At 37.7% G+C, this 27,146-nt stretch overlaps 8 protein-coding genes across 12 annotated transcripts in view; 2 read left to right on the top strand and 6 right to left on the bottom strand.

Moving 5' to 3' along the window:
• Positions 1-27,146, bottom strand: part of LOC126794855 (basic transcription factor 3-like) — a 67,135-nt gene that overhangs the window by 2,402 nt on the left and 37,587 nt on the right. The gene's annotated exons all lie outside the window — the stretch shown is intronic.
• LOC126794846 (CDT1-like protein b) lies at positions 253-4,891 on the bottom strand. The gene is given in 10 exon segments (XM_050521632.1): positions 253-538; positions 1,158-1,248; positions 1,336-1,537; positions 1,991-2,368; positions 2,371-2,651; positions 2,654-2,720; positions 3,470-3,511; positions 3,513-3,693; positions 4,422-4,541; positions 4,618-4,891. Coding segments are annotated over 10 exon segments (1,599 nt in total). The 5' UTR covers positions 4,755-4,891; the 3' UTR covers positions 253-438.
• LOC126794849 (uncharacterized) lies at positions 9,635-15,766 on the top strand. 4 transcript variants are annotated; one of them, XM_050521638.1, is made up of 13 exons: positions 9,635-9,820; positions 10,236-10,278; positions 10,709-10,973; positions 11,058-11,132; positions 11,220-11,278; positions 11,438-11,573; positions 12,381-12,477; positions 12,572-12,638; positions 12,965-13,063; positions 13,955-14,044; positions 14,619-14,773; positions 15,131-15,232; positions 15,347-15,766. In XM_050521638.1, exons 3-13 carry the CDS (start codon positions 10,727-10,729, stop codon positions 15,495-15,497), a joined length of 1,278 nt encoding a protein of 425 aa, XP_050377595.1. In that variant the 5' UTR covers positions 9,635-9,820; positions 10,236-10,278; positions 10,709-10,726; the 3' UTR covers positions 15,498-15,766. The 4 variants fall into 4 exon arrangements, with proteins under 4 accessions (XP_050377595.1, XP_050377592.1, XP_050377593.1 ...); XM_050521635.1 differs by having other exon boundaries at positions 9,635-9,872; XM_050521636.1 differs by lacking the exon at positions 9,635-9,820 and adding an exon at positions 9,896-10,080.
• On the bottom strand, positions 15,990-17,640 carry LOC126794856 (uncharacterized). Of its 2 annotated transcripts, none has more exons than XM_050521648.1 (4): positions 17,445-17,640; positions 17,213-17,345; positions 17,007-17,121; positions 15,990-16,362 (listed from the first exon to the last, which is right to left on the bottom strand). In XM_050521648.1, the coding sequence occupies exons 1-4, from the start codon at positions 17,579-17,581 to the stop codon at positions 16,307-16,309; spliced, it is 441 nt and encodes a 146-aa protein (XP_050377605.1). In that variant the 5' UTR covers positions 17,582-17,640; the 3' UTR covers positions 15,990-16,306. The 2 variants fall into 2 exon arrangements, with proteins under 2 accessions (XP_050377605.1, XP_050377606.1); XM_050521649.1 differs by having other exon boundaries at positions 17,213-17,342.
• Positions 17,754-20,475, top strand: LOC126794848 (uncharacterized). The gene is made up of 4 exons (XM_050521634.1): positions 17,754-17,921; positions 18,022-18,793; positions 19,185-19,351; positions 19,960-20,475. Exons 1-4 carry the CDS (start codon positions 17,773-17,775, stop codon positions 20,165-20,167), a joined length of 1,296 nt encoding a protein of 431 aa, XP_050377591.1. The 5' UTR covers positions 17,754-17,772; the 3' UTR covers positions 20,168-20,475.
• LOC126794852 (NDR1/HIN1-like protein 6) lies at positions 20,876-21,910 on the bottom strand. The gene has a single exon (XM_050521640.1). It carries the CDS (start codon positions 21,880-21,882, stop codon positions 21,046-21,048), a length of 837 nt encoding a protein of 278 aa, XP_050377597.1. The 5' UTR covers positions 21,883-21,910; the 3' UTR covers positions 20,876-21,045.
• LOC126793801 (alcohol dehydrogenase-like 6) lies at positions 22,272-24,167 on the bottom strand. Its single transcript, XM_050520424.1, is given in 9 exon segments — positions 22,272-22,421; positions 22,588-22,649; positions 22,753-22,828; positions 22,923-23,005; positions 23,212-23,408; positions 23,410-23,514; positions 23,624-23,680; positions 23,865-23,991; positions 24,083-24,167. Coding segments are annotated over 9 exon segments (882 nt in total). The 5' UTR covers positions 24,123-24,167; the 3' UTR covers positions 22,272-22,286.
• LOC126794851 (uncharacterized) lies at positions 24,387-26,696 on the bottom strand. The gene is made up of 5 exons (XM_050521639.1): positions 26,341-26,696; positions 25,757-25,899; positions 25,269-25,453; positions 24,841-24,954; positions 24,387-24,763 (listed from the first exon to the last, which is right to left on the bottom strand). Exons 1-5 carry the CDS (start codon positions 26,620-26,622, stop codon positions 24,621-24,623), a joined length of 867 nt encoding a protein of 288 aa, XP_050377596.1. The 5' UTR covers positions 26,623-26,696; the 3' UTR covers positions 24,387-24,620.

Genomic DNA, 27,146 nt, shown 5'->3' with positions numbered 1-27,146 from the left:
CTTTTTTCTGATTTTGTTCTTAATTTCATAAGACTGCACTTAACTCAGCACTTAAATCAGCGTGTGTTCAACATGTGTTAGTAAGTAAAACGAGTCTCAAACATGTTGATCGATTGCATTCCACAATTCGTCTGGCGAAGCTAGAGTCTAGAGTCTAATTTTGAGAGCCGATTGATTAACCCGGGCGCCCAACTCGTAAACATCGAAGGAATAGTGGTAACAGATCGAATACACCATCCACGGTCGGTAAACATGTCATATATTTTTATATCTACATTACAACAAACCAAATGAATCCTTGTGGTCTAATTGGAAATATAAATCACACTCCATCACTAGACTGAAGAAGCAAAGCAACTTGATACAAAAAGACTCTTCACAGTTCCCTTTCCAACGCAGACTACCATACCGGCCAGCAATAGTCATACCGGCTTCATCCTACTGGTGAGTGGAATCAGATGCTTCCACCTTTTCGTCTGAAACTATCTGATCCTTAAACTTTGATAGAACTGAGTCCAAATTTGGCACTTTCTCCACACTGCATGGCAATTAGACAAACATAATTGACATAAGTCAAGTTGCAACAAAATTTATTGACAAGAAGATGTGCAATATACAGCTTGCGTCTAATATTCCAAGGACTAAACATCACTTTATCACCTTAGTTGCTCCTGCAGTCCGGCTTAATTGAGTTTATCTTAGTTTTCAACTATAATGTGACCGAAACAGGCTGCATCGATCTACACTAATACATGCCACACCAGAAACATCCTAAGCAAATTCACTAAAAAACCTATAAATTCAACAACTCCCATGGGGCTCCAGTTCTATTAAAGATTGAAATGAAACTAGAGACCTTGATATAATCTGATTGTGAAAAAGCCTACACAAATCAGAAACAAATCTTCCCTAATCAATTTTAGATGGCCTCAATTGGCTCAAAAGACAACCTTGTCCTAGTTTATAATCTCCTGGCCTGTAGTGCACACCTGAGTGCTTATGACTTATGAGTAACTGATGCTACTGGAACTAAGGTTCATCAGGATTGACCTTGTGTATCTCCAAAAGCATAATAATAACAACAATGACCATGCACAACCAGAATGAGACACATATCAGAACGCCGAAGTAATAAAATGAAGATAAAAAAAACTCACCTGTACATGATATCCCCACTAGAAAGCATCTTTCTCTGGATCCAATCTGGAACATGCTTCTCAAGAAGCCCAAACTGTTCTTCAACTTCTTCTGCAAAGAAAACAAGATAAAGTCACCAGTCACAAAGCTTACAAATCAATCATAACACATACCACTATTAAAGACATTGATACACACTTCTTTCAATAATATCAAGACTATTCATCATTATCTTGCGCACAAGCTCCTCTTTGGTGATAGGAGACCAGTTAAAAGACTTCAAAACACCATAAATTAGAGTAACCAAGTCAGGTAGGCGAGTAGACATCCGCAGGCGCATTGATGAGCTTGTTTGAATCTGCTTGCAATCCTCATTAGAGCAACCAAGGACCTGTTCTACCTAGAGAGACAAACAGGTAACCATAAAGGAAAAACCATATAGAGACAAACATGACAACCTCATCACTATGAACGAAAATACTGCATGCAGCAAAAGTTAGCATAACAGTAGATCATATAGAAGAATTACCTACTTGGCCAGAAGAAATATTGTCATTTCATAATGTCAATGCCCGCAATTGAAGGCTTATAGTAAAAGCCTTTCTCAAAAATATACATATCAGCATACATGTTAGTGATGTTACACATACCAGAGTTTTGATGCTACCGAATCTGGTTTATCTTATGATGAAACTTGATCTAGTAATTGTTTTGACACATTTAAATTCAAATCAAATCAATAAAGAGCCTAAGCAAATACAACATATATACAATGCAAATCCAAGACGACAGTAAACATTCTGACAATGCCAGTAATTAATAAAATAATTAGTAACAAGCGGAACAAGCATACCTCTTGCAATGCTGGAGAAAAATTGAGGTGTCTATCTTCGATAGTTTTTCCTGCAGCTTTAGGGATGCCTTGCCGTACAAGATTGTAGCATGCTGACTCATCTGCACTGATGTCAAGTGCACTTTTATCACCTTCTAGGTCTGAGAAGTCTAAAACTCTTTTTGCAGGCTTATAACAAGATGTTGAGTTTTGGGTGTTCGAGATCTCATGCTTGGCATCACAACTGGGCATCGATCTCCTTGGTGTTGATGGTTGAGGTGTTTCTATCATCAAACTATTGACAGATGAGGTGGGCTTCACCACGGGGCTATCAGGTATGTGAGAACCAATAGAAGGCTGAGGGTGATTCATATGTATTGAGTGATCAATAATAATGGATTCGGACTTTTGGAGCATATCTCTTTCCGCTGACAAATATTGATGTCTTGAGATAGATTAAGAAACTCTTTCTGCAGCCCACTTTTTCTACCTTGGTTATTCATACCATCAGCAGATAGCAAAGGTAGTGGAGAAGATAAGTCTTGGGTCATTTCTGTCTCAGATACAATATCATCCCGCGAAAAATGCCTACTGATATATGGATATAAACAAAAAAATTCTGACAACGGCTCAGTTTCAACTGACATTGGTTTAGGCTGTGTGGAAGAATCTGTGGAAAATGCTTCAGGACAGGTATCTGACTTCTTTTGCTAAAAGGCTCTGGAAATATGGTCTCTGGAACATCAGATGCCTTGACACCAGAATACAAACAAGTGAGTTCATTTCTTTTATGATGTAACAAGAATATGAAATGCCACAGAACTACATAAATATTGACAAAAGGAATAAAATGCATGAAGAAAAGAGCGCTAAGAGGAAACAAAACAAAATCACGAATTCATTTGATATACATGTAATACAAATTGGGACTTCATCTATCAGTTAATTAACAAATCTTTACATCTGAAAGGTTTCATCTCTTAGGTGGCACCAAAGAGCTAACCCCAAGCCACCCAAATATCAGTAAGTTGAATCAATCTCATTCTCATGACCTAACATTTTATAAACCATGGAACTGTCTGGCCACTATATGCCAATTACTCTATGAAAATAATAGTTCATAAGTAATTGATTCAACTCCTGTGTGTAATTAACCTAGCCTCTAAACTATGGTACAGCTCATATCCACTTCTCCTGTTTCATTTAATCAATTTATCCCCTACCAATATAAGACTAACAATTAAGAAATTACTAAATATTTGTATCATTTTATAGGCACAACCAAGGAGGCTGCAACAGTCTATCAAGTTGTTCTAAGACACTTTCCATATGAAGGTTTTTCTCCTTTTCTTTTATGTTCGTCTGACAAATGGGTGGATACTCCATAATTATCCACCCATTTCCTGATTGTTTCCCAGAGTGAAGTTAGGATGATCTTGCACAGCTTCCAAAAACAAAAACAGAATAAATACAATACTGAAAAAAGTGTTTGAGCAGTACCTCCGGATGCATTGCAAAGAAACTCATAAGCCTAGAAGCAAAAAACTTGACGCAAAGCTGTAAACTCAGATATCTCACGGTGGCCTTTTACAATATCAAATAGCAAGGTGATGTTTCAATCCGGCTTCATGATTTGAGTTTCCATGTCAGACAAAACCCAATTTATCTTTATGGCTTCAGGAAGTATAAATTTGATCTGAGCAAGATGCCTGTATGAGAACTTTCTGCAAAAGGTAAAAAAAATCAGTATATTTCACTATTTAGTAATAACCACATGAGAGAAAGAAAAAATTCTAGGTTTAATTAAAAGTTTAAAACCAGTTCAAAATGTTACTAGCTTTTCAGGATACAAGATAAGGAGCCGCAGTCAATTAGGAGGGGCACATATGGTCCTCCCATTGAAAAACACTTGGAGGAGTCCTTCAAAGAATAAAATAAAACATGCAGTAGAACTTACCACGTGCCTTAACCATTGAAATAGTTCCAAATGGTGCTCTAACCAGATCCAAATCCCAGGGATTGACCACAGGATAACCACATTATCGGGTACGAATCAAGGTATGGGTCTGATATTGGATAGAAGACACTAGAGAGTTCAAAAAACTAAAAATAGATGATGATGTTTGTGCAGTTATAGTATTATAGTTTCACAATCCTGGATATTGGATAACCTAAAGTCTATAATCCATTCTGATTTAGCAGGAACTCTTTGCCACTGTATATGGGCAGGCACATGGTGTGGTTTAGCGCATTGAGTTGAATTAACAGAGCTTCAAATGAATGAAAAGAACACAAGCACAAATATCAGAAAACAAAAACTAAACCCTGACTGATAGCCCAATGTTTTTTTAATAATGTTATTACTGAGGCTGGGGGGGGTTCGAATCTGAATCATGACTCCATTTATGACCAGAATGATTGAGAGACAGTAAAAGAGAAAGGCAAGGAATACCTTTTGGCCAGAATTTCGACCTGACGAGATACATTCTGAAACGTAGTAGACCTTTTACGCAGCCGAAGCAATCTTAACGAACAATTCATATGATCCAGGAAATCAGCTGCAATCCTGTAACTGCACATTCACAATTAAATTTTCAGATCTAAGCATTCACATCAAAAGTAATAAAGATCGAATTTAAAAGGGTTACTTGTCCGGCAGTTCCTGCTGTAAATTGGTGGGCAAATGGTCGCTTAGCTTCTCCGGCGTCGGACATTCAATCTTACTTTTTACCTGACAAACTGATTTCTCAACTCCAGTCAAAAACTTTTGGCACTGCAAATACATTGAACTCTCACCCAAGCTTGCTTGATGAACAAAACCAAGGATTTGGGATTGGGGTTGCGATTGCGCAGCCTTATTTAGGGTTTCCGCTTCCCCAGGTTTTCGAAGGGAACTCTGTGCATTTTGAATCTGCGGCTAGTTTTTTCTGACTTGGACTGTTGGGCCGTAGAATTTGGGTTTAGCTAATCACATACCAGTGATACCACGCTTCATTCTGTTAACATTTTATTTTTCAGATATCCTTGATCCATCCGACCAGAGGTTGCCAACCGGCCGGGCCGATCTATTTTAAGCAGTTAAAACCGTGACTGTGTCGTATTTTGGTCAGTCTATTTATTAAACATTAAATCCGGCCCGGTCCATGACCGAAGTATATGTTTGGCCGGACTCAGGCCAGTGTCGGGCATAAAACACAATTAAAAGAAAAAATATTATATAATTAGAATATTTATTTTATATAATTTTTTAGAATAGTAAAATAAATAAAATACTACAACATATTTCATAATCTTATTATTAAAATATTATGTATGTTGAAACAGTACCGTTTTTTTTCAATACTTTTATAATATTTGTGAAATATTGTAGTTAAAATAATGAAATAATGAAATAATGAAGAGATTTTAATTTAAAATGTCTAATATTCAAGTCTAATAATGATAATTATTTAAATATTTATATAAATAATATAAAATTATGTTGTGTTAACGGGCCAACAAATGAAGTTATCGTGCCCGACCCATGCGCTAATATATCTCGACCCAACCCAACCCATTGCAATAACGAGCTCAAACCGTGCCAAGCAGATTTTTAGCTGGCCGAGCTCGGGCTTTTCGACCCATTTGTCACCTCTACATACGACAGATATATTTTTCTCATTTTTGTTTTGTTTACGAATTTTTTTTGCTTTTTAGTAACCAAAAAAATAAAAAATGCTTTTCAACAACAAAAATTAAAGCACTCTCGCCAACAAGGTTTGACGTAGTTGGCAAGGACGGACTTGTGGTATATCACCCATACAGGTTTGATCCCCAATATCAGCAGGCCTTGTTGGTTCACGATATGTAATTTCTCTTGTGAAAATTCATACATGAGAGTTGTGTGACAAGTACGTGTCTGTTGTAAATCCTTAATGGTTGAAGTTACAGGTTTGCCCTGCCAATTATGGTATAGCATAACCAAATTCTCACTAAAACATTTAGTAACCAAATAGAAAAATCAAAGCACTGTTTGCTCAAATAAAAATGAATTAATAGAAAGTCTTTTTTGTTCACCTCTAAATCTGAGTTTATTGACGTACTATATTAGTTATGAATTATGATTCCTCATTGAGTCATCTCATTGTAAGATTAACATCATGGTTTTATGAAAATCCATGACTATGCATACAAAAAATTATCGACTTTATTCTCTAAAAGTGCTTGCACAAAAAAAATTACCCTTATTTTTTTCTTTTACTTCCATTGAACAAGTAGACAGCTAAATGAGAATGGTTTATTTTCTCTCTCAACGACATGAATTGAAGACAACATGATGAAATAAGATATGAATTTCTACCAGCATCTATTTTCCAAAGCCATGTCCCATTCTACTTTAGCCTTTCCTCAGGTTCAGTCTTATCCCAAATTGATACAATATCAATCACCCATGTTAGTAACTCAAAAAGGTTAAAAGAGCTACTCTTTGATAGTTTGATTTTGTAATATTGACCCTAGCTATAAGCTACAACCACTCATTGTCCGCCCTAAAACGTCATGAATTTGTGGTTTGGGCGCCGGACATGATCTCAGTCAGGCGAGCCGGAGGCCAAGGGCAAAGGGCAGGTGTACAGAATTCACCACATGGCACACATTGAGTGATCGAGTTCTTTATGCAGCTCCATACCAACCTAACACTGCCCCTATAACCTTAGCTGAAAACTTGCGGGGTTGCCACGTGTTGAGTTTCTTCAAATACATCTCACTTATAAAATTAGATATTTTTGTTCTCCTACCAGCATCAATAAAATCACCGGCCTGAGCAAATCAGGAGTGACGACATGCTTCGGCGACGCCACGTATGCATAGACGTGGAGGGCTTAGAGCTCTTGGACGGTGGGCTCATGTAGCTGCCTTCCTGTGGGCCTGTGTCTGTCTGGTGACTATGGTCTCACTGTCCACATCCACCAGTCCGCAACAAAATGAAATGGAATCCTTTCGGAAAACCTACAAAGAGATGCCATAAATTTTGTAAACACCGTGTAGATCTTGAGGAGCTGACGAGCATACAATGTATGTGAAATATTAGAAATTCAATTATATCGTGAGTCTTCATGAACGAACGCACATATCTAATTACTTTCAAAATGTAAAACTACTAAAATTATTTACACGCGCGTGTTAACAGTAATTCGTCCAAAACATTATTTTAGACAGGATGCTGTGTGGAATGAGTTGCATGTCCGAGAGGAAACTAGATCTTGTTTCGCAATAACTATATAAATCAAATACTTTCGAATGCTAATGACAATTGCTATATATGTGTCACAAAGATATAATTTGATATTGCGACGATAGATGTCCCCTTTACATATCAGTTCATGTCCTTTTTCAGCGTCTTATTAATGTTTTGGACACCCATCGCCTTGTCGTAGTCAACTAAAAGTCTAAAACTAGATACATATGCAAACTACTATCCATCCCATTCAAACTTCCTAATATCTATCACCATTTTTGGGTGCAATAAATTTATCTACGTTAGCAAGTCTAATGCACGTGCTTTGATACATCAAGTCAGCAATAATGAATTTTTGGTACATATATAATTACTAATCCACCAAGGTGCTAAATGGGCACAAAAGCTCAAGCTCGGCCCGGGTCAGCCCGTTAAAAATCGGCCGGCACGTTAGCGCTCCGTTATTGTAATGAGTCGGGCCAAGATATTTTGGCCCGTACTGCCATGCCCGTTTTTAGCATGGTACGTTCCGGACACGATAAATTTATGGACCAGCCCATTAAACACATAATTTTATATTATTTATATAAATATTTAAAAAATTATCATTATTAGACTTGAATATTAGACTTTTAAAAATTAAAATCTATTGATTTTTTCATTATTTTAACTATAATATTTCACAAATATTTTCAACGTAGTGAAGAAAACGTCATTTTTAACATACATAACGTTTTAGAAATAAAATTACGAAATATGTTGTGATGTTTTATTTATTTTACTATTCTAAATAGTTATATAAAACAAATATTATAAGTACATAATATTTTTTATTTTAATTGTGTCATATAATGCTAATAGGCTGGATCGGCCCGCTTCTTGGCTCGACACGGGCCCGGGCTCGGCCCGACATGAGCTTGGGTCGTGGGTCGGGCCGGACTTAATATTTAAGTAAATGGGTTATCCCGAACCCAACACGATAAAAAAATGAGCCGACTCGAGCACGGTTTTGACCCGCTTAAAAATGGGCAAGGGGCCCGTTTGCCATCTATATCCACCGGTGTTAACTAACTATACAATCTCTGTTCGAAATATCGGTGATATGGCCAATATATCCCCGATATATCGCTGATATTTCAAATCCGATACGATAAGAGCATATCGGTCAAAATTTATCGGTCAACGCAAAAATGATGGTCAACAGTCAAATATCGGTCAAACTTCGATTTTTTATTATTTTTTTAATTTTTGTTTTATTTTTTATTATTTATTTCCTTTTTTTTTGGAAAAACTTATATTTTTTTCTTCATTTTTTCATATATATTTTTAATTTATATAAATTTTAAATATATATGATGAATTTCAAGTCTAAATAATTATTTTTAAATACCTATTTTTATTATTAGATGTCGTTCGTGTACTTTAATTGTCATTAAATCAAGTATTTATTTTCTTTAGTTTACTTAGTACCTTTTTTTAGTTTATTTGGTACATATTGAAGTATAATTTTATAAATTTTATTGAAAATAAGCAAATCCGATAAAACCGATATATCCCCGATAAAACCGATATATCCCCCGATATATCGTTTTACCTCTCGACCGATACGATGCCGAAAACGATATTTAGACCATTGTATACAACCAAACATTTTCGGGAGTGATTTCTTATCACGCTTGTTTATCTATTAATTAACACACCTTATACAATTTCTTATTACTCATATAATGCAACTTACCACTTGTTCTCATTGTCTCGTATTATTAATGGGGCGTGTGAATAACAAACAAAGTGTGTATCAATAACACCACTCATTTGAATAAACGGAAATGTTTAATTGTGATACCAGTAAGTAAAAATTGTTTGTACGGTTTATGGTATTTTCTTTCGTGACTTTCGACTTCATGACAGTATCTTATTCGTGTGGTATTTTAACCAATGAAATTTATTCTCGCATAGTAAAAAAAAGTTATCTCAGTTGATAATTGATGTGCTGGTGTTGATCATTCCCCGGGAGAAGGAGATCGATGCCTGATTGCCTGTTTGCCATTATACGCAGTCGACACAGGGACACAGCTTCCCCGTATTTAATTAGTATGCGACTGCTGTATGCCTCCTCCCAGTAGTGACGAATTGCTTACACTTGTCAATCACATTGGTCAAGAAATAGATCCCAGGTCAGAAAAGGGATACAAGGTTGGATGGTTCATAGTATAATCCATATCACTGGATTTAGAAGGTGGGAAAAAAGCTGGAGTCTCTATGAGAGTGGAAAAGGTGGTAAAAGTAGAAATGACAAGAATAACAGACGAGTTGGATTCGTAATTGAAACGCTATTAAGTGAAAAAGAATAAAAATTTGAGACAGAAAAAGGGAAAAACTGGAAAGCGACCGGCTGGGGATGCCGATATATACAAAACCAATTTGGGTCTATAAACTCAATATTATATATATTGACGCTGTTGTTGAGTGTTGGAGTCGATCGAACAAGCTTAAAGCGATTTCCAATAACAAAGAAGAAAAGCTGAAACGATTGCCAATCCGAAATATCCTCTTTCTTAATTTGGTCGGGGGAGACTGTTTTTACTTTGGTTTTACTCGTTTCAACTCCTGCGATCTTCTGGGCCGTCCAATTGGTTCGTCAATGTCACCGGCTTCATTTCATGTTTTATCTCCTTCTTTTAATTGGTGAGACTCTGTTAATTGCTCTTGCTTTACATTTTCTGTTGAATTTGCTGGGTATCTGTTGCTTGTTTCCTTTACCCGCATAATCTTGAGCTCAACTGTTGACTACTCCTATAAGTTGCAAAATGGCAATTGGATTCGTTTTGAATTGCTTCACTTGAACACATTTCAACGTATGGGGCTGCACGAGAACTCACCGTCTCTTTATCAAGTTTGAAGACCACTTTTTTTTCTTCTTTCCAACTCTTGTCCATGCCATTCATGTGATTTTATTTTCATTTTTGCCTTTAAAAGAAAATGGTTACATACTTCTCTGAATGCGTGTTTCTTGTTTCAGCTATAACCTCTAATTGTGATTTTCTGCAGAAATTAGCACAACTTTTGGCCTGTCAGTCCATCATCGTCTGAGGTGAGAGTTACTACAATTTTCGATTTTTTGTTGTTGTATATTCACAAAGTAGTCTCCTTTTGCTTTTGGAGATGGAGAGATTTCTAATTTCTATTTTCACACTAGTAATTTTCATAGAGATTTCTAGTCAGAGCCATTTCGGTGTTGCTCGTGAGCAACCTGCTATTACTTGTGCTTTGTTGGTTGACATTTAATTACGCTTTGTTTACTGCTTATGTTCCACCTTCCTTGTGACGCATATCAGCATTTCTTGCATCATTATATTTGAACTTCCAATTCTCTTTCGTATGGAAGTCTATTTCCTGCATTTCGTTCTGATCACCACTCTTGCATCTGGAGAGGCTTTACAGATGCATCTGCATATACAGCTTCGATTTCTTTGGTGCTGATGCCAAATTGCTGATCAACTAAGTTTCATTTGAACTGACAGATATAGGAATATAAGGACATGGGATGCCTGGTGTCAACACCGAAAGATACCATTGGAAATAGGAGGAGGCCATCAAACATTGGTGAAGTATCTGTTTATGTTCCTGGTCTGCGGCTACCTAAACCTGTTGATTTTTCTCAGTCACTTGGTGATCACTTGTCCAAGAGTTTAGTAGAACGTCTATCTGCTTTAAGAACTCGTATAGTTGTAATGGCTGGCCAAGAAGGTCCCACAATCACAAGAACAAGGAGAAGAACCCAGCATGGTTAGTCATAAACCCAATTCATTGCTTCATCCAAGTAACATGTCAATTCAGGTACTTCAATATCTTAATCAGTTCTCTCCACAGGTGGCTCAACATTAGCCGATCTCCAGCAGGCTCTCGAGGATTACTTACCTGTTCTTTTGGGACTGATGAAAGATGGTAATTAATTTGCCTTATTTATCTTGTCTACTGTGTCCTCATGGTTAGATAACACCTTAAAGTCTGTCTCTTATGTCTCTTGTGAAGGAAGTCAGCTACAGCACAAGGTAAAATTTGTGTGGGTTAATCAAGAGGATGATGCAGAGGTGAGCATGTTGGACAACTCAAAGTTCAAATTTCTCTGATCAACATATATATTGTTTTTTTTTATTTGCTTTTTTTAAAGTAGGGTTGAGATTCCATAATTTTGTCACGGGAAATCTGGCTTGATTTGAACGGTTTTTTTCATCTTTTTTTTCTTTCAGGAAACAACTATGTCTAATGCATGGTATGAGGTGCTGTCAGTTTTGCATTTAATGGCAATGCTATCATTATCACAAGCTAACTTATTGCTTCTTCCGAGAACATCTGCTGACGGTCACCAGCCAAAAGTATCAGAAGGTAGTTCCTTTTCATTTCGTTATCTCAATTGTTTTCTAAATGTTGCTTGTTCTGCCAATAAGAACAGTAGAATTGCCGAAGCTTTCTACAATTAGATCGGACCTTTATTAGTACTGAAGACTTATCTTTGTTGAGAATTTTCTCAGAAAGCTGCACTGTAAAGCCTGAAACACTTTGCTGAGATTAAAAAAAAAAGTTCAGTAAGCTGTTCTGCTGATAATATAAATTTATCCTGCGGACAGATTCTTGTAGCAGATGCTATGCATCAGCCTCGGTCATACAAACAATACCACTTTTATTTGTATTTGCACTTATATCCACAGCATGTATAACATTGTTTTTGGTTGCAATTTTTATGCCACAAATCCTGTTAGATATAAAGTATAGAGCTCTGAATGAAGCTGTGGATAGGTGAGATTTATCTAATATCTTATCTTCCATCTACGTGTTTTCAATCTGCTGGTGGTCATACTCAAGTATCAGTTTCGATTGCAACCTAGCATGCATGACATGAGTCATGAGAACTAATGAAAAATAGGTGAAAGCTAGAGCTATGGAGAACACTGAGCTCATGAGAGTATCTCTTCAAACCCATACAAAAAATCCTGATATCTTAAAAAGTGAACCCTGGAAAAACTAAAACATCTCCTGTTTTATGTTAAGTTGTGGTGTCTGTACTTAGTTTTGACTAGTACAAGCAGTAGTTAGTCATCAGTCAACTTACTTGTTAAAGAGGTTTGTGCCCCACATGATTTCTTTTGCTTTCCGTGTCCTCTGAAGGTTTCATTGTTTGTGGTTTTGTCACAGAGAGTAGACGGGCTTCAGTTGATATATTTCTGAAGGCAGCAGGACACCTTGACTGTGCTGTCCGGCATGTTCTCCCACAGTTGCCTGTTGAGCTCAAGTTCGTATAAAAACCCTAATACATTGAATCTTGCGTCCTTGTGGTTATCATGATCTTCTCATGCTGTCATTATTAAGACTATTGCTTGATGCAGGAGAAACCTACCAGTCGACCTAGCAGAAGGAGTTCTTCGAGCTCTTTGCTTACAAGCACTAGGACAGGTACTTAGTTTATTTAAATGGACAAATCTGACAAGCTTTCTGCAGTTGATCATCCATTATAAGTAGTATACTGGTAAACTCAATATCATGCCGGCTAACTGGTTCCAATTAACTTATATCAGTTATATGTAATACTTGCATATTTCACTGTTAACTTAATAAGAAAACAGGAGTAGAGCCTGAATCTATCAATACTGGAATTAATTTTGAAATGATATTACGTTTGAAACATCTGTCCTTTTATCGATGATATTTAATGAGTAGGTATCCTGTTTCTTGTTTGCTTGGATTTTTAGGAACTTACTCTTTCTTATTTACTAATGTAGGGTGTAGATATTCAACTTGGAATCGCAATTGATAGTACAAAAGCGACTCTTGCAGTTAAGCGAAGGCTTGCATGTGAGATGGTAAAGTATTGGCAGCAGGTGAGATGCTACCTATTGTTGATGTGCTATTATTTGATTTCATAAGTCAACAAAGTATTGGATATTTATCATAAAATTCTTTTTGCATAACTTGTTCATCCCCTTTTTATTAATGTTCTTTTGTTCTACATATTTATTTCTAAGCTTGGCTGCACATCTTTTAACAATGTGCACCTTCAACCGTTTGTTATTAAAAAAGTAGAACATTACTCCTACAGACTACTTTATTCAGTATTCCAGATCACATCGTATTAAGACCCGACTCTAGACAAGTCCTGTAGAGATACCAACACCCTCACCAAGTCAATTTCACTGGTTGTGAGAAACCAAATGAAACAGTTACAAGCACACCTTTATTAAGCATTGGTAACAAAAAATATTTTACTGATCCTTGAGTAGAGTACCCATTTCAACATGTTGGCTCTATTTACTACTGAGAGTGTGTGGTTCTAGATACTATATTTTGATGTAATCATTGAATAATTTTGTAAAGTCAGTTTGATTTTGGGGTTATGCGTCTTCATGCCTGTATAATGCATGAATAATGCAGTCCCGTTATGCTGGATTTGTGTCCACACTCTCCCAGACCTAATTGGCTTGGCCTTTTTGGCTACAACCCTTGCCATCTCTATAATTTCTCTTATTTGGTCTAAAACGTAGCTTACCAGGTTTTCCTCTTTGCTTCTGACATCAAGTTAATTTAGCTGTTTCCATCCACTGAACATTGTGAGAAATTTTTATTTATTCCATAATAGTCACATGCCATTTATTGTAGTTAATAATAATTGTTCACTATTTTTCTAGACGGATACAATCATGTCTCAGTACAAATATTTGTTGGATCATGTCTTAGTTGGTGAATCATGCTTTCTTTATGTCATATGTTTATAGGCTCAAGATAACATTATGAATCTTCCATTAGTGAACGGTTGGGGTGAGAAGCATAAACTCTTTGTAAAGTGGAAGTATGTTGAGGCAAAGGTATGAACCAATTTCTTGTTGTGTTTTTCCTTGCTTAATTTTGCCTCTCCTGAATTTTCTTTCACTACAATGATAGCATTCCCCATGTTCTTTTTATAAGGAAATCAAATTCATAATTCACATGTAGTTTTAATTTCCTTCTAATTTTTTTGTGGAAATTTTCTTTGACATATAATGATTCCTTTACATTGTTGGATTGTTTGGTTGTGTATTTTGAAAGAGATTGTCAACCTGGTCACTGTTTCTATTTTTATTATTGATTTTCTTACCTTAATGTCAGGCGTATAGATTCTGTTTTTGTCAAGTAGAAGTATATGGAAGACTACCACCGTAGGTTCTTTCACTAGTCATATTACTTTTCGTCAAAACTTTCCAATAATAAAGTGTTAGTTGATTTCTAAACTTGTTATCAAGCTTAAAAACTCAACTACTCATGCAAGAGTCTTGCATGCTCATTGATTACTTTGTTTTATGAAGCTGATAGAGCTCTGCCATTTGGATACTTTATTTCAGTATTATAATTGAAATTCGCACAGCCGCAAGAACCTCATCTCTTTGCTCAAATATTAAACAGGCTGCAGCATATTATTATCATGGTTTAATACTTGATGAGGGTAACACCGAAAAGTTTCATGGAATGGCAGTAGCTGCTTTGCAAGCCACTGACGAGTATTTTAAAGAGAGTAAGAGGGCATGTGAGGCATTCAATGCTGCTCCTCCTTTGTCCAGGTAGGTAGAGGCCTGAATTTACATGTTAGTTTAAGCTGATAGATGAATATGATATCTTGACCTGATTATTTACACTAATATTGGAAAAGCGGTATCACCGGTACGAGCATGCAGTCAATTTCACAGCAATAAGTTTTTTGAGAATTTCCCAAATGCCATTAGCATTTTCCCAAGCAAATTGTTCAAATTAATCTTGTGAGAGAAGAAATATGTTATATTGGTGAAGTTTTTCTCAGAACTCCCTTATAGAACTGTGTTCGTGTGTATATATGTGAAGGTCTATTGTCTAGCATTTGTTTATAAGATCGAGTTTTCTGTCAATATATACAATTGCTTATTCAGTAAACACTTTTGCAGAAACCCACCGCTTTGGGGAACCATTAAATATCTGTCTGAGAAAATCCCAAAAGACACTTCAAGCAAAGTACGGATAAACCGTGATCTGTACTCTCATCAAAAGTATGTCCAGCTTAAGAATATTGTGTCAAATGTTACTTTTCTTTCACTCTTGGGGCCTGACTGCAGTCACGGTGTTGTTTGTTGAGAGTTATATTTTGGATGTCTTGACTACAGAATCATGGAGACGGCACCGACATTGCCAGACTTTTCTCTGGCCTTGAAACCGGATGAATATCAACTTCCTCCGGTGGATCCCTCTTGGAACATGGAGCACACAAATAGGGAACCTACTGCTTCCGACCAACTCAAGAATGACAGGAAATGAGTCCATGTATGATATTTTTCTGCTAGCAGAAGTAGAAAGGGGGAATGGATGGCCATTGGTGGATTATGCAAACAAATCAGGTGGATTATGTAACGTTTGCTCCCTTCTATTGTTCTTTTCTTTCCTTTTAATATATTTTTCTTCTATAAAATTGTTTTGTTCCTCGGTTCCCATTTGTAGCTTTACTTTGATAGATCTCTGTAAAATTGTAAATCGTCTGCTACAGGGGAAAGAGCAATGATTAACTTGCAAATTCCCAGTGATTGGTATATGCCAGTTCAAGAGTTCAATACAATTGTCCATCACTGTTTGCCCTTTCAAACATTAAACAGTAATTCTTTTTTCCTGCTAGAGAGGATTAAAGGGTTTCACACCGACCTATGTCGTGACTCAAAACGTTCGAGGGTTCAGACTTAAGAGAAACAGAATTCAAGCAGAACTAATCAAGCACTGTGTCATGACTCAAACGCTCGAGGGTTCAGACTTAAGAGATAAACAGAATTCAAGCAGAACTAATCAAGCAACTAACGAAAATTCTGAATTATCATGCAGAACATATTTTTACCAAGTTAACATCTTTACATGCACCAAAGCTGTATTTTTGTTTCACATAGGCATGCTTCCAATTGTCATCTCAGAGTTAAGACCAGGTCATCCATCCATCAAACATTCAAAAGGAATTTCTTCAATTCATGGCCCGAGAATACAGAGAAACTATACTCCACCAGTTCGAAATTGAACACAATCCATTTTTTATTGGTACTGGCCTCCTCTTTTATGTGGTCAAGTAAACTCTTGAACTTCTAACGCTAGTCACCAGCACCACTGATGGCATCTTCTTCCAATTGCTTCTGCTTTTCTTGTTCTACCAAAATAAAGAAGGAAATGGTGAGTTATGCACCCAATATATGATGAAAAGTGCAAGATGAAGCATTTGATGATGAACTGGACAAGTGAGAGATACTGAAATCACTAAAATGCTGCTAATAGACAAGGATAAGAACTTCACAATTGATTTTCCAAAATGAAGAGGATAAAGAGAAGTGAAAGTAAATATAATTATATGCAGCGTAAATCTGATAAAATTCTTATGCAACTAGGAATTAAACATAGAGGAAATTCAGTGTATGCAGTCTGTCCAACCCCGATCCCCAACCCGCTCTTTAGTGTACTGCTAGTCTGTCTATTCTGTGACAAGCACATAAGCAAAGACAACGCGATATTGATTGATGCAGAGGAAAATATAAGACCTCAAAATCATGGTTGTTCAAAAAAGAAAAAAAAACCACTACACAATGCAACAGGATCCAAGAGGCCACCAGTTGAAGTTCATAAATAGTTCATCAAACAAAGTAAGATTGCTGATAAATAACAACTGCGAGCTGAATATCAAAGAAGATGAGAAGACAAATGAAGAGATGGGGCACTTGGTTTAAAGATGGGACATTTGCAGCAATAAAAATCCATTTATGTATTCAGATAGAGGAATCTAATAATATAAATAATTACCCATGAGTTTACACATTGCCTTCTGGGTTCGCCTTTCAAGCTTATCCAGCTTCTTCTGCACATCCCTACGAAGTTCCCAGTTTGGTTTCTTAGGAGCAATATTCAGGAATGGGTCCTGAAAACAGATGGAGAACAAAATAAGTCAAAAGGTAGGAGATAGTATTCACTTTTCAGAACCAAAACAAATAGGTGCATGAATGAATTACCTCGGTCTTGTTAGATGGAGGTGGCACCGCTGCAACAGGGTCTTCAAACTTGGATGGTTTTGGCGGCTCTAGCTTCCCTTCCTGAAGCTTCTTATCATGAGGAACATAATTTCGGAATTTCATGTTGGTACTACTAGTGCACAAATCAATCAATCGATCAATCACAAATTTATTTACAGCTCCCCCTTTTGAACTGTTACAGTAGGTTATATCAAATCAAATGAATACTCACGTTTGATCGACGTCATCAGGCTGATTCTGGTCATCCTCATCCGGAGTGTTCAGCAGTTGCTGCGCAGCTTTGAGAGCTCTCAGCCTCTCTTTCCGAGCCGCAACTATTTCTTCCAGGGACTCCTCTTCCGCAGCCATCGCAGAGATGAGAATTAGGGTTCGATTTCTCCTCCTTACAACTCTCTATTCACCTCAGTTACTCAGTACATATATAAAAGTAAAGAAAAGAAAATATCCAAAACGACGACCTGTCGTTCCTTTGTTCTGAATTTGATTTAAAGTTTGCGAAACTCTACGCTACTCTTGTGCCTGTGAGAGACGGGTCAGAGATGGAATTGGGAGAAGCCAAGAGGCGATGCAGAGATGTAATAGAGAGAATAGAGAGTTTACCGGCTTCTTGCAAACGCACTCTCCTCAAGTTGGCGCACTCTGAACTCTCCTTCCTCTCCCGCGCCGCCACCTCCGAGCGGCCTCTCAGGTCTCTATTCCTTCTTCTTCTACACTCTCTCACTCTCCTTCTTCCTCTCTCAGAAGAGAAACTCAACTCCAATTAATGTATGTATTGTGTATGGCGGCAGTTTAAATATCGGGCACATCGAGGCAGTTGTTCACATTCTCCACCTCCCTTGCATCACCGGCGTCTCTCGCGTTTGCAAGCCTATTCCTCTCTCTCCTTCCCTTAATGTTCATGTTGATATTGCCTGCACCCTCAACACCAACCCTGTCTGGATTATTGTTTCCGATCGAAACCCCAACTACATCACCTGCAACGGCTTGCATTCCCGCCTCCACCAACTCACTGCCGCCGCCGCCTCTGCTAGTGTGGCTCTCAGACCCTCCTCCCTTATTCTTTTCTTCTCTCATGGACTCAGCAGCTTCTTATCTGATAAACTCATGCATGAATTTGGGGCCACCCTGGTTCTGCTGGGCCATCCTAGTTTTCATTTCCATCTCATTGAGGAAGCCGGCGATTGGATCCATGTACTCCTTCCCAGGACATATCAGGAGGCTTCTGTTTTTGAGATCAAACTTGGTGATCCAAAACCTGATCATGTTTCATGTTTACAATCTCATGTCATGGCTGCCCATTGGGATTTGCCAGAGGACACCTCCTCACCACTGTTTCCACCATTTACTTCGCTGCTCTCCAAAATGCACTTGTTCCCTTTGGATGTGGAAACCATGGAGACAGCCAAAATGGGTCACTGTGAAGTTGTCAACTTTGATACCACAGCTTTGATTGCTCTTGTTTCGGCTATTAGTAACGGAGGCACACAGAAACTTTTGGCTACTCCAGAAAGTGAATTGAGGCGCCGTTTTAAAGGCAACTATGAGTTTGTGATTGGACAGGTTATTTCGCCATCCTAGTATTGCTCATTTGTTTCTTGATTACTAGGCCTGGGTTTATTAATGCAGTAAATCCACACACCTTTGCCCTGATTGCATGAGCATAGAGTATGTGAGCACCATGCTTGGTATTGTTGATTACACTTGATAACCTGAATCACTCTTCTGCCATGTAGTATTCATAAGTAAAAGAATATATCTTATTCCTCTTTGTTCCCGACTGTTTAACTAGTATGAGTGTGTTTTTTTTTCCTGCAATGTTTTGTGATGGTCACTACTGTACAGACTCTTGAGGACTGTTTATCCTATCAAAAAGGTTCAGATCTTTTAATCTTCAATACATATAGCTGGCTTTAGGATCCATTTTTTAAGATTTCTTGATCTCTTCTGCCAGGTGATGTCTGAAATTCAGAATCCAATTCTTGTCGAACTTGATAGCACAATATCTGGAAAGGGGGGCATTATTTGTGAAACTGTTCATTCAGAGTTCAAGGAATTAGTGACAATGTATGGAGGGCCTAATGAGAAGTTGAGAACTAGTCACCTCTTAAAATATCTCAGGTAAGTTTTGACCAGTTATTCTTCTTTCTTGAAAAGTTTCTTTTACGTTGATTAATTTTCTAAAGGTTAGAAATAATGTCATGACGAAAACTACTTGTGTCGCATCCTCTGTAATTAACTCTCCAGAAATCTTGTTCTTATAATTTAAAATTCAAAGCCGTAAGCTTCCTTTTGTCTTTCATTTAAAGATGTTCTAATGGTAAACAATACAATGGTGTCCTGAGAACAAACTCTTGCATTGATTGTTATAATTTTAACCTTACACCAGAGGGCTGAGTTTATGATTTCTGAATATTGTGAAGTAACTAACCCACATTAAACGATCACATGTAAGAGAGAAAAGATTAAAGCTCAGTAATGAGGACAGTATTGGACTATTGGGATAAATAGCATTAAGTTACCTGGTGTGGATATCATACTACCATCTTAATATGCTTCTGTCAGTATTGACTTCCCCAATTGGTTTGCTATGTCAGTTACCTCACGGGACCCTGAGGCCCAACTTTGGAACATCCTTCGGTCATTAGTTACTATGATATTTGCATATGTGCTTGAATAATAACGATTGATTTTCTATCATGCTCTAACAAGCTTTATGTTTGGTATAGAGTTGTTCCTGATAGCCCCTCTAAACGCATGATGAGCCTTCCGACCACTCGAAAACTGGCTTTGAAGTGTAAGGTTGTTTTTGGTACTGGTGATTACTGGTATGCTCCGACTGCAACAGCTAATATGGCATTTGTGAGAGCGGTTTCACAAGCTGGGATGTCCTTGCGTACCATTGAGCACGGACCACGTGCATTAACTGGGGATTAGTATTATGTCTTCAGATCAAAAGCTGAAACATGCATACTTGGATAGCAATGGCAGGTAAAGCTATGACAGTTTACAAAAATAAGATCTTGGGTCTGTCTCTGCATGCATCCCTAGCTTAACTGGTAATTGTTTGATTGAAAGTGTGTTTGAAAATGAGATATTGAATTATGTAATATAATTGTTTATTTGTAAGTTTGTGGCTAAAATGGTTGGTTACAACTGTATGAAACTTGAAGAATAATTCATGTCCACCTGCAAACCACCCACTTAAATTTCAATCATAAGAGTTGGCTGCTATTCACTATAGATATACTTTTGAAACCAAAGGAAATCGTGCTTCTGCATATTCTTTGCTAGTATTTAGTAGGCCGGCTTTAAAGTGGCTTCTTTAACTACTGGAATTAGTGAAACTTGTGTGGTATGTATATGTGCTTTGGGATTCATGGAAACACAAGAAATTGAGGTCCACCAACCAGAGAAAATTGAACCAAAGAGAATTGAGTACGGAGTATGGTCATCGGAATGACTGGGTGGCTACTTTCTGTATCTGGGTTTAAAGAATTGTTTCCTCTCGGTTTCCAAATTTGTTGCCCTTTTCATTTTTTTCCTTTATAATCTAAAACTTTGCTTTACTAGATCATGAAGGGCCAATTTGATCACCGAAGATCTGCCTGATTACGGTCGTGATGTTATCAAACTGTCTTGATGGATCAGTCCTGATTACTGGTCTTGTTTATTAAATTAAATGCACAATTGCATAAATTAAAAAGAAATAAACAAACATGCCATCTCAGTAAGTAGATGGAAACAAAATGAAGGAAAGTTAAACAGCTCCCTAATCCACCCAAAATTGAAGATTAAGTTTCTGCTAAATTAACTCAAAGCTTCAATCTAAATTTACAATTATCAGCTTTTATGCTAATAAAATTATTAGCAGTGAGACTATCCACAACCAACAAACACTTCCCCAAAATCCTGACCTTCCTGAGCTTCAGTGTCCCCAGTTCAATTGCTACTGGTGCATTAACATTGAGATCCAAGGGGATGCTTCCAGTTTGTTGTTGCTGTTGCAGTGCATTCATCAGTACGTTTCCATATTGGTTTTGGCCAGTCAAGGCCACATAGAGTACTGTTTTGTTCTGGTGACCTTGGTAAAACTTTGGCAGTGCCCCTTCACAAAGCCTCATGTTTGTATACCACACGCTCAACCGGCCACCTTGCTCATAGTAAATCCCAATCTTTTTGTTTGGGTTTTCAGCTGTTATCTTAACGTCGAATTTAGCATATAAGCTCATGTCCAAATTGAGCCTTAAATCGCTTATCTTCAAGCTGTTAACAGAGTAACTCGGAAGTTTTGGGCGGAAGATAAGGTAGAGTATTCCTGCAGTGGCTCCTATTATTATCAATGCGAGGAGAAGGATGCTCAGCGCCCAACACATACATCTGCAACAAATAGATGATGAGCTTCTCTTTTCTGGTTGCTTTGGCGCTGCAGAGATTGCCGGAATGGTGTTTACTACCTGTGATGGTTGTGAACCTATTGGGCGGCGATGTGGCTGATCAACTGGAGTAGTACTTGGACGACCTTTTTCATTCATCTCTTTATGTGCAACTGTTGATGAACGCTGGTGTCCATGAGGCGCAATAGGCGGCACTGTTGGCATTCGTGGTGCCTCCAAATCCATTGCAGGGTGAATTTTTTGATGATCAGCCATTAGTACTCTTAAATCAGACTACAAACTAAATGCAACGATCAGACCTCTGAAAAGTAAATGAGGGTTATTCATTCTTCAGACTAGAGGGGTATTTACATTCCAATTCAAGGAAAAAGCCCTGGGTGTCTGATCACCTTCCTCACCAACTCGCAACAACATATACCTATAAACGGCCAGGAGTTCGAGGGTAGTTCAGCTAAGTGATGAGGAAGCATTCCAATAACCTCGTGGGAGTCTGATACAAAATCAGAACAGCAGTACCTATAAACAAGGGCCAAAACAACGATTAAACAAGCGTCAAGACTTTGAATCTTCGACTGAGAATTTGCGGTAAGTACCATGTGAATCCAAATGACAATGTTGTGGAGTGAAATAGCAACATCTTCATGAAAGCTGAGATATGCTTAGGAAAGAAGTTCAAAAATTGGGATAAAGAATATTACATCGCAACAGGCCTGCATTGCAGTAGTTACCATTCTTGTGTCACCTATACATTCAAATGCGTAGTCTGCTCCTCCACCTGTGAGATGCTTGACAACCTGAAAGCGAGTAAGCTAATTACAACCAGTCTGATCGGTTCAACCATCTGGTTATTTCTCAAACGTTTAAAAATAAACTTAAGACAGGCTGGAAGCTTAAACCCTTGTTTCTTTCGCATTAAATATACAACGAGGGGTCTGATCTTTCTCTCGGTTCAACAATTACCTGTTGAACAGGTTCTTTACAGTCATTTGGGTTAATAAATTTGGTAACTCCAAAAGCTTTTGCTGCACCAACAAGAACATCATTATTTACTCATTTTACTGAAATATACATAATGACTCGTACCCAAAAACTCAAGTGGGAAAGAAGAAGAAAATAGCTAATTACCGATTTCCCCTTTTTCAGAATTAGTGTCAACACCAATTATGGCTGATGCGCCCCTGATCTTAGCACCCTGTGCAACCTATCATTCAAGAAATCGGTATCAAGTATGGTGGTCTTCTACTGTTCCTCATGAAAGAAATTAGTGGGAACACTGTTTACAAGTCTGCACATACAGAAAGGCCTACGGTTCCAAGACCAAATATCACCACACTTGATCCTTTAGATATATCAGCAACATTCCAAGCTGCACCCAAGCCTACAATTATATGCACAATGCCAGGTTACATTTTGGTATTTGAAATGTTATTGCCAGCCAAATTAGTTTGGGCATCAGTTAGAAACTTCTACTCTATTGTCCCTACGAATTCTTAGCATTTAGTCAGTGTGTAAGTGCGCGTGTGTCAGTATATACATAATGAACGAACAAAAGGTCATGAGAATGTTGTTGAAGTGAAACTCTACCTGCAGCTAGTCCACAACTGAGAAGGCATACTTTGTCCAGAGGCACAATTGGGTTTATTTTGACAGCACATCCAGAGTGCACGACAGTATATTCACTGAAACTCGAAACTGCACAATAATGATATACGGGTTTCCCATTTATGGCGAAGCGTGTCCCTTGATCACCATGCATTACACCTCTCCTTTCTAGACCCAGTACCCGATACACATTGCCTGCATGTTCCGCATTCTCCAGTGAAGACTGTTAGCACATGGTCTCCTTCTGCAAATTCAGTCACTCCCTGGCCAACACTCTCAACAATCCTGCAAATAGCGTGTGAAGAAGAAGATACTAATATCAAATACGTAGTCCAACCACAGTCCGCACTAGAAATAAACTTGAACTACTTGATGGAATTGGGTGAAAACCAACCCTGTTGCTTCACGGCCGAATATCCTAGGAAAAATAGCCTGCAAAAGTGCAGAGTAGCAGGGGACATTGATTAATGATTATGATATACCAGTATCTTTATGCAATGGGGTACAACTTAATTACAGTAAACAACATGTCACCGTGCTTCACTTGGAGTTTTATTTGTAGATTCATATGTATAACTTGAGACATGATATCAATCTATCCAAAAAATTCAATGTTGGATTCATACTCGTCAATTTATATGGCTGTTTCGGTGCTTAATCGGTGAATATGCACGATTTTGATCCTTATCTCCGATGGCTGAGGTGGACTTACATCGACTTGCTCTATCACCAAAGGCTGCCCAGGTCCCCATGCCACCGCAGCTTTTACATTCACATTTGGGAAAAGACCCAATTAGATAAAATGGGTGATTCTGCTGTATCAACTAAGCAGATTACAGAAATTTAGTAGTACCTTTGCAGGTGATGACACTGGCTTGTTTCGGCAACGACATTGGTTAAAATTTGTCTACTGCATATAATAGCCAAGAAGAAGAAGACTTGTGTATGCAACTGCAAATGATATGAAGGCGCACAGCTGGGGGTTGGTTTAGTAAGACACAAATAATTCCTCACCTAACACGGAAACGAGAGTCTTCCAGGATTATTATTTATTTTGTTTGGGAAGCCAGCCATCTCAATTAGCCAGGTTTTATGAAAGGGCGAACATGAAGGTTTTATGCTATGCCACTCGACTAATCTTAGCACACATCAAAACATAAATCAAGTCTTTGATCTTCACAAATAGGATAGTTTTTGCACGGGTAAACAAACGCAAAGAACCTCAATGAGTCTCTTACCAGTCCCCCCTCTTCTGAAGATCATAAAAACTTCAGACTACAAAAGATGAATGCCAGGTATCAAATGTTACAGTATAAAGAGAATTTTCAGTTACATGGTACAACCGTACGAGTTCGACGGACGGTATTTGTAGAAAGATCTTTGTTTTCTTCCTAAACATCCACAATCACTTTCTTGACCAGAACATACAAAACAATGCGACTGCTACAATAGTCTGGATGCCACTGACTCTGCTCCAGACGTCCAATTATGAAATTCTCCATTGCACAATCTAAGAAGTATTCAAGGACAGCATCTGTTGCATAACACAAATTTGAGAACAATGTGGGAAAAGGGAACGCAAATTTAAGAGATAGAGATGATAATCAGTACCATTTCGAAGTTCTCCAGCCAAGAACACTGTTGTATCAGACCCACAGAGTTGTTGCAAGGTAGTCAGCAGATCCAGTACTGCTCCCTCACTATAGATTACATCAGATCCTAGAACTGAAATAATTGGTGAACAAACAAGTCTTAGAAACGTTTTGGTTGAGTATTTAAGGACATGAGAGTGATTCACTGATTCCTACTTAGAGGATCCACCTATAGGTCTATTGATCAAGAATGGGCAGTGGGAAGAATGGAGTAAACTGACATTATTTGGCTGACAATACAGATAATTTTACTGCAGTGCAACTGATAGACAACTTGTAAGTTACTAACTAAAAATGTTTCAGAAAGCTAAATTTCATGTTTCAAAATGCCTGACAAGTAACATATTGCATGTTTTTCTATATGAGATATAACCAAACGGTTGTTACCAAAATCAGGTTGAGGTTCTATCAGTTCCGGGTCAGGATCATCTCCCCATAGTAATTCCATCACTGTTGCTGAACCTCGCACATCTCCATGTATCAGATTGGCCTCAATGTTTTTTTTTAGTAGCCTCAATCTATCAGGAAGATCGGTAAGGACAACTTGAGCACCTAAAAGGGCTGCAATGCAACTGGAAGAACCGATGAACAGAGAATCATAGCATAAATCGAGTCAGAGAACTATTTATTTTCAGGCTGACCTACACACTAAAAATCAAAGTGAACTGAAACTCTGCAAACAAAGTGTTCTGTTCGATAAGGTAAATCTAACAGTGCAACGCTCAAATTGCACCCATTTCAAAATCCAGCTGGGTGGAAATATGATAGAAGAGTGAGTAGAATTCCCTTAGTTATAACTTAAACTTTTATGTCACAGATGTTTATAAAAAAAAGTAGAGTTCTTATTTCTTAAATAGAGGTTGTATACAACTCACCCGACTAAACCACAGCCAGAGCCCAGTTCAACAACTTTCTTGCCTTGCAGAAGTAACAACTCCGAGTCCACAGCATGCTCTAGAAACTTCCCCAATACAATTCCACTGTCCCACATGACGGAACCAGTGACCCCAGGCGTGCTCTGCAGTTCAATTAATCAAGTCATTCGAGCACAAGCAGTTGCATACAGAAAGACTGTCCTAGAAAGTTAAAACTTAAAGCTGTCATCTAACATGAATACATGATTTATGTAAAGAAGAACCGATTGAGATAAGAAGTTGAGGCAAACTTCAATCAAAGAATGCAATCATCTCAGCATGCGCACAACAGAAACAGATTCTGGAGACAACAAGCAGGGTTGGTGTTTGAACCCATCACCCACTTATGTCTAATAATTCAGGTGTTACCGTAAAATCTCCACATCGACAAAGATGACCAAAATGCTTCCAGAAACTAGCTACAAATGCATACATATGTCTCTCTAAGTGTCACAATCATATTTGGTCAACAAGCATTGTTTTCTTCGTATGTGAAAATATCAAAATAGTATAATGAATTAAAGATGAATTTCTTGAGGAAATACCAGGGAGGAAGGGGACTGGAAAATAGAGAGAGAATGGCCACAAGAATCGAGTTTGAGTTGAAGAGAGGATTGGGCGACGAATGCGTTTGGTCTGGAGAGAGTTGGCTGTTGGATTCCCCACAGCAACATAATCTCCTCTTCAGCTGCCGTAGCGGCACATGATTCTCCTTCTCCTTCTCCTTTTGTGGCGCCCCTCAGCTGCCTCACTGTTCCTCCGTACGATCCCATTGTTACCCATGTTTCCTTCTCTTCTTCTTCTACCTCACTTAGGTCACTGGCCATGATACAATTCTGGAATTTTTTTTATGGGATATAATTCTGGAATTCTCGAACGATTTTATTCTCGTTTACTGGGGTTTTTGCCCAATTTCAGCACTTTTAAGCCAAGCCAAGCCATGGTGCTTCACTCTTTAAAAAAAGGTTTAATAGATCATTTCCTATCTTAGGAATCAACTTAGTATCAATTTGTTACTCTATCTTTTATTACCAACTACTCAAAAATATTAAACAACAATTTAGTTTATAAATAACTCACTACTTAAATTAATAAAACAAATAAGGACCAAAATTTATAAATAATGGCAAGTTGACACATGTCCTAATTTATATAAGAAATATGAAAAATGAGTTTTTAGTTAATTCAAATGTGATTTAGTACCACTAAGTAATTTTCTAATTTTTTATTTATGCCAATTGACTACCATAATTTTACATAACTTACAAATTTGCTACCCTAAGTATTAATTTTATCAATTAAAGTTAGTTAAGAAAAATTTACTACTTTAGACTTTTCGATATTAACCAAT

Source organism: Argentina anserina, chromosome 5, assembly GCF_933775445.1.
Source record: "Argentina anserina chromosome 5, drPotAnse1.1, whole genome shotgun sequence".
In the NCBI taxonomy this organism is placed as follows: Eukaryota; Viridiplantae; Streptophyta; class Magnoliopsida; order Rosales; family Rosaceae; genus Argentina; species Argentina anserina.
Note: the sequence above shows the minus strand (reverse complement) of the source record. Positions and strands in the feature narration are given on the sequence as shown.